The 7,340-nt window shown below is 41.3% G+C and overlaps 1 protein-coding gene across 1 annotated transcript in view; it reads right to left on the reverse strand.

Annotated features, from left to right (window-relative positions):
- The window catches only part of LOC110455445 (inactive Ufm1-specific protease 1-like), an 8,092-nt gene extending 3,167 nt beyond the window's left edge, over positions 1-4,925 (reverse strand). The window contains exons 1-3 of the mRNA XM_021505586.1: positions 4,728-4,925; positions 3,224-3,436; positions 2,875-2,977 (exon numbers count right to left, since the gene is read on the reverse strand). Of these exons, the coding sequence (XP_021361261.1) occupies positions 2,875-2,977; positions 3,224-3,436; positions 4,728-4,925 (514 nt within the window). The remainder of the gene's footprint in view (positions 1-2,874; positions 2,978-3,223; positions 3,437-4,727) is intronic.
- Positions 4,926-7,340: the final 2,415 nt, after the last annotated feature.

The following is a 7,340-nucleotide window of genomic DNA, read 5'->3' on the forward strand; positions in this document are numbered from 1 at the left end:
GAATATTGTATGTAGACCAGGGCTAGACAGGTAAACATAAAGGTAACATTGTATGTACTGACCACGGCTAGACAGGTACACATACAGCGCATATTGTTTGTACCGACCACGGCTAGACAGGTAAACATACAGCGCATATTGTACATGTATGTACTGACCACGGCTAGACAGGTAAACATACAGCGAATATTGTATGTAGACCAGGGCTAGACAGGATAACAACGAATATTGTATGTAGACCAGGGCTAGACAGGTAAACATACAGCTAATATTGTATGTAGACCCCCGCTAGACAGGTTAACAACGAATATTGTATGTAGACCACCGCTAGACAGGTAAACAAACAGCGAATATTGTATGTACTGACCACGGCTAGGCAGGTAAACATACAGCGAATCTTGTACATGTATGTACTGACCACCGCTAGACAGGTAAACAAACAACTAACATTGTATGTACTGACTACGGCTAGACAGGTAAACATACACCGAATATTGTACATGTATGTACTGGCCACAGCTAGACAGGTTAATATATAGGGAATATTGAACATGTATGTACTGACCACGGCTAGACAGGTAAACATACAGCGAATATTGTACATGTATGTACTGACCACAGCTAGACAGGTTAATATATAGGGAATATTGTACATGTATGTACTGACCACGGCTAGACAGGTAAACATACAGCGCATATTGTACATGTACATGTATGTACTGACCACGGCTAGACAGGTAAACATTCAGAGAATATTGTATGTACTGGCCACGGCTAGACAGGAAAACATTCAGCGAATAGTGTATGTAGACCACGGCTAGACAGGTAAAAATTCAGCGAAAATTGTGTGCACTGACCACGGCTAGACAGGTAAACATACAGCGAATATTGTATGTACTGACCACGGCTAGACAGGTAAACATACAGCCAATATACTGTACACAAAACTCCAAAACTGTTAAGAATGAATAATAAGCTATAGTGTACAATAAACAGTATAATTTGTTTTGTTCGATCTAGCTGATGGTTATCATAGTAGCACATTTAGACTATGTTGATTCAGTTCCGGTTATCGTTATAGATTCGAGATGAAAGGAAATGACCGTCTTTCCGTGCCTATTACGTTACACTATATAGACATGGCAAATTCCGTTAAAACGTTGGTAATGGATCTTCTGACGGCGTTAAACATTCGTAAACAAAACGTTCATTAGATTGTACATGGTCGTGTATTCAGTAGTGACGCTGGGTTAAGGAATAACATATTGTATGTCCCCGGATAACACTCAAACCCCTGGAGAACTAGAACACTGACAGGTCAGTAAGGGACCCGTCTTGTGGCAATTATATCCCCCATAATCATCAAGAAGCAATCTGCCCATATAGCTGAGCTTGACGTTTGACATTTGGACTTCAAAAAGAATCACAAGGAAGCAAAGTATACATTTTACATGTACTATGATGTGATGTGTTTCCTTCCACCTCCATATTTGCTGGGCTAACAGAAATGTAATAACCGATGCAATACTCATTTGTTAGTTTTGATTTGTTTTATTTCACCTTATATACCTTCTCTGTGTTAAGTTCTGAACAACATTGCTTCATAATGTCATAACAAAATGTTCATCAGGGAAAAGGTACACAATTTTAACCTTGACCTTTCACCAAGTTACCTTGACCTTTGGTCAATTGACTCCTTGTTTAATTCTGAGCAACATTGCTTCAAAGTTTCATAGCGAAATGTTTACCAGTGAAAAGCTACAAAATGTAACCTTGACCTTTGACCCAATGACCTTGACCTTTGGTCAGTTGACTCGTTGTTTAATTCCGACCAACTTTGCTTCTTAATATCATAACAAAATGTTCATCAGTGAAAAATACAACACTTGACCTTGCTCCTTTGGACCCAGTAACCTGGAACTAAGGTCAGTTGACATTGTGTTAAGTTCTGAACAACATTGCTTCATAATGTCATAACAAAATGTTCATCAGGGAAAAGGTTCAAAATTTTAACCTTGACCTTTGACCAAGTGACCTTGACCTTTGGTCAGTTGACTCGTTGTTAAATTCTGATCAACCTTGTTTCATCATGTCATAACAAAATGTTCATCAGTGAAAAGATGCAAAATTTGATCTTGACCTTTGGATCTCATGACCTTGACCTTTGACCTTAACTTTTTAACTCAGTGTGTCTCTTTGTTTAATTCCGAACAACTTTGCTTCATAATGTCATAGCGAAATGTTCACTAGTGAAAAGCTACAAAATTTAACCTTGACCCCTGACCCGATGACCTTGAGTCAGCTGACTCCTTGTTTAATTCTGATCAACTTTGCTTCATAATTTCATAACAAAATGTTTATCAGTGAAAATATGTAAAATTTGACCTTGACCTTTGAACCTAATGACCTTGACGTTTGACCTTGACTTTTTACCTCAATGTGTATTTTTATGATCTGAACATCTTGACCAAGTTTCATGTACATCGGTCAATAAATACCAAAGTTATCAGCCAGGAACAAAATTTGTGGACGGACAGACAGACAGACAAGAGTGATTACTATAGGGTACCGTTTCTCCGATACGGGGCCCTAATAAAAGTACATACAGCACTGTTCTTTCTATTTCAGCCGTAAACATATGACCTTATTCCGAACTAGCGGAAGTGGAGCTAACGGAACTATAGTTCCGTGACAGCAACAATACTGAACACACATGTACACGATGCATTGGCAAGATATTGTGTGTTTTTACTTTTAATAAATATCAGATTTTGATTTGGCTTTCTAGTGTCAGTTTTCAGCATGAGGTTATGCTGTACAAAAAAAAATATTAACATAAAAAATATGAGTCACTTCATTTAAATTTATTCTTACCCATCATTACTGGAGCTCCAACAATCTCGAAATGCTTCTTCAATGCCTCTATATGGTCATATAGCAACGCACCGGAAGTGACGTGTATTATCTTACAGGGCACCTGCACACAATAAATTGTTCCATCCATTTGAGTATATCAACAGAACGCTTTCAGAAGAAAAACAAGCCTAGTAAAACATTCATTGGCTCTAAAGGAAAGCATGGTTTCACAAATTTGTACGATCATTTCGAATCTCTTCAAGATCGCGCCTAGCTCTATATAACAATCAAATCCAGCTGAGAATGTACGTACACTGAGCTGACCTGGCATTACAAACTGTACCCTCTCGACGAACGTCTCACTTACCTCCAATAAATAATCCATACATATCGAGACTTCAAAGCTGCCTATCCATTCTCTAGAACCCACAAAAGACGCCGCTTTGTCTCCCATAGCAACCAGAGCTTCCTGTATGTTCTTTAGAGATGGTACCACTGATGTTTTATCGTCCGTGCGTGTTCGCTGGTGAATTACCCAAGCACACATCGTCTGCAGAGGCCTGTATCCGCATCCCCAGCCCTGAGGTCAGAATTAGAATTAAATGTGGTTTTAAAACAGTCAGCGACAGCATCAGGTGAAAAGTAAAATATCAAATCAGTAATGTTTAAATGTCTTAGTTAGCATTTTAAACCTCTGAGGCTCCTTATTGAAAAAGATAGGGATATATGCTGATTTGTTACTTTTTCTTTGCAATATACACTGTAAGTTACGTATTGTTGTTTTTCAGGCTTAAATCTGCAGAAGTCTGAATTTTTAAGTAATCGCATAAATATCGAGAAACGATAGTTCTTGCCTGTGTGTATTCTTGATCTTCTAAAAGAAGAATTTAGAATTGCCCTGACGCTGTCACTGAACATATGGGTTTGTAATAGTTTCATAGCTTCTAAAATAGCAATGTAGAATAGTTCTGACCCTGTCGCTATAGCGAAATGGGTCTGTTTAAGTTCTATAGCTTCAAAAATATCAATGTATGTTTGCTCTGAACCTGTTACTGGCAATATAGGTTCGGAAAAGTTCCATAGTGTCTTAACCATGAACTAAGCATTGCCCTTACACTGTTGTACTCTGTAAAACAGACACCCCTGCTAACATGCTAGCTATGTCATCAATATATGGAGCACCTACAGCAAAATATTAAGGTAAGTCATCTTAACACAAAAAATCATTGATCAACAGGAGTATCTTATATTTCTTGAAAAGATATTTCAGAAAAATGCTGAAACTACATACTGATGTAAGGGAATTTAATTATTGTTGGTGATTGTATAGCATCATGTAAACCGACAGCAACAACACTACCAATACAACAGACCCATCCTGCTGACATGGACCAAGCGTCTATATATAGTCTATAAGTATTACCTTGAAAGGGTTTACCAATAATTAGCCCCCATTGCTACATTACAGTGTTCTCACGGCTACTTCAATCGGGAAATTACTACGATTTGTACATATTCTCTTCGGGTGGAGATCCCCGACCTAGGCAGCCATCCCACCCCGACCGAGGAACTATTTTGTCGATGTTACACCAGGAAAGATTTGGATACTTTGGTCCGTGGTAAGAGAAAGAGATCTCACGTTGGCGTCCCACAGGACACTTATATATACTACTCACGTTTTGCTAAGGATCACTTTTATTTTTGGGCATGTGTGAAAATAAATTTTATGTGGTTTAAACTGAGATTATATTTGAAAAATTGATTGTTCTTTTAATTCATCAGCATGCAAAAATACTTAAATTGAACAAAACTCATCTTAAATAGACAGAAACTGTTTAGCATCGAGTGTGACGCCAATGAGCACAAATTACAGCTTCACAACGTCTGCGCATGCCCCGAATGAGATCGCGTATCCGGTTTTGTGGGATAGCGTTCCACTCAGCTACCAAAGCTGTTTCCAGCTCCTGGAGCGTTATTGGCTGAACATTTCTGGCAGAGAGAGCTTTCTGAAGCATGTCCCACACATGCTCGATGGGATTTAGATCCGGCGAGAGGGCTGGCCCATCCATTCGTTGAATAGTCTCTTGCTGTAGTTACTGCTCAGTCACCCTTGCTCTATGTGGCCTAGCATTATCGTCCTTAAGAAGGAAGTCAGGGCCAATAGCGCCAGCGTAGGGTCTCACATAGTAATCAAGGATTTCATCGCAGTAAATCTGGCCGTAACGGTACCATTATGGAAGACGTGAAGGTCAGTTTTCCCACGAAGGCTTATGCCTCCCCACACCATCACTGAACCTCCGCCATATCAGTCATTTTCCACAACGTTTGTTTGTCTCCATACTCTAACGCGCCTGTCGGTGAAGTCGATACAGAAACTGGACTCGTCAGTAAAAAGAACCGGTTCCCATTCCTGAAGAGTCAAAGTGCTGTGAGCTTGGGCCCAATCTAATCGGTCCCTAACATGGCGGGCAGTTAAGGGAACTCGTATTGCTGGTCTACGTGACCTTAAACCAGCAGCATGAAGACGGTACCTAACTGTCTGAGTGGCTACCCGGGCACCAAAAGCATTTAGGTCATTTCGTAAATCTGTGACAGTCTGGAACATGTGACGCCGTGCCTGTATGAGCAGAAATAGTTTGGAAACGATTCCACATTCTTGCCACCACACTTTGAGACACCCAAGGTCTGCTGCAACCTGACTTTAAGAGATGCTAGCTTGCAGAATTCCGATGGCACTATTCATTTCAACGTCATTTAACCGTTGTCTGGTTCGTCTTTGTGACATATTAAAACAAGAACACGCCAAGAATATTCCCTTAACAATTTGAACAACGCCTTACTTAGCCTAGCTTAGCTTTTGAAAGTGGTGTACACGTCGAAAAGCGAGCACGCGCTTTTATGGTTGACTGAACACATCAACACAGGACGATTTTGAAGGGTAACATATTCGCCCAAAACAGTACGGAAGGAAAATAAAATATCCTTCCTAACATTTTGATGATTTTTGTTTCAAAATATAGGTGATCCTTAGCAAAATGTGAGTAGTACAATGTATATATGTAGAGGAGGGAGATATCACTTGGGCGTCCCACAGGACACTTGTATATGTAGAGGAGGGAGATATCACTTGGGCGTCCCACAGGACACTTGTATATGTAGAGGAGGGAGATATCACTTGGGCGTCCAACAGGACACTTGTATACATGTAGAGGAGGGGGATCTCACGTGGGCGTCCAACAGGGCACATTTATATATATGTAGATATGAGAGATGTAACGTGGGCGTCCCAGTCCCATAGGACACTTGTATACATGTAGAGGAGGGAGATCTCACGTGGGCGTCCAACAGGGCACACTTATATATATGTAGAGATGAGAGATCTCACGTGGGCGTCCCAGTCCCACAGGACACTGGTAAACATGTAGAGGAGGGAGATCTCACGTGCGCGTCCAACAGGACACTGGTATACATGTAGAGGAGGGAGATCTCACGTGGGCGTCCAACAGGGCACACTTATATATATGTAGAGATGAGAAATTTCACGTGGACGTCCCACAGTGAACACTTATATATGTAGAGGAGAGAGATCTCACGTGGGCGTCCCACAGGACACTTGTATATGTAGAGGATGGAGATATCACGTGGGCGTCCCACAGGACGATTGTATATGTAGAGAAGGGAGATCTCACGTGGGCGTCCCACAGGGCACACTTATATATGTAGAGGAGGGATATCTCACGTGAGCGTCACACAGGACACTCTCATATATGTAGAGGAGGGAGATCTCACGTGGGCGTCCCAAATGACACTTGTATATGTAGAGCAGGGATATCTCACGTGGGCGTCCCAAAGGACACTTGTATATGTAGAGGATGGAGATATCCTGTGGGCGTCCAACAGGACACACTTACATATGTGAAGGACGGAGATTTCACGTAGGCGTCCCACAGAACACTTGTAAATGTAGAGGAGAGAGATCTTGATCTTACCTAAACGTCTAACAGGACACACTTGTATATGTAGATGAGATAAATCTTACCTGGGCGTCCCATAGGACACCTGTATATGTAGAGGAGGGAGATCTAACATTGGCGTCCCACAGGACACATTTATATGTGAAGAGGAGGGAGATATCACGTTGGTGTCCACCAGGACACTTTTGTATATGAAGAGGAGATATCACGTGGGCGTCCCACAAGACATACTTGTATGTAGAGGATAGAGAGCTTACCTAGGCGTCACACAGGACACACTTATATATGCAGAGGAGAGAGATCTTACTAGAGCGTCCCATATTACACTTGTATATGTAGAGGAGGCAAATCTTACGTGGGCGTCCCACAGGACACATTTGTAGAGGAGGTAAATCTTACGTGGGCGTCCCACAGGACACATTTGTAGAGGAGGTAAATCTTACGTGGGCGTCCCACAGGACACATTTGTAGAGGAGGTAAATCTTACGTGGGCGTCCCACAGGACACATT

The sequence above is a fragment of the Mizuhopecten yessoensis genome, unplaced genomic scaffold (assembly GCF_002113885.1).
Source record: "Mizuhopecten yessoensis strain PY_sf001 unplaced genomic scaffold, ASM211388v2 scaffold8221, whole genome shotgun sequence".
NCBI classification, from domain to species: domain Eukaryota; kingdom Metazoa; phylum Mollusca; class Bivalvia; order Pectinida; family Pectinidae; genus Mizuhopecten; species Mizuhopecten yessoensis.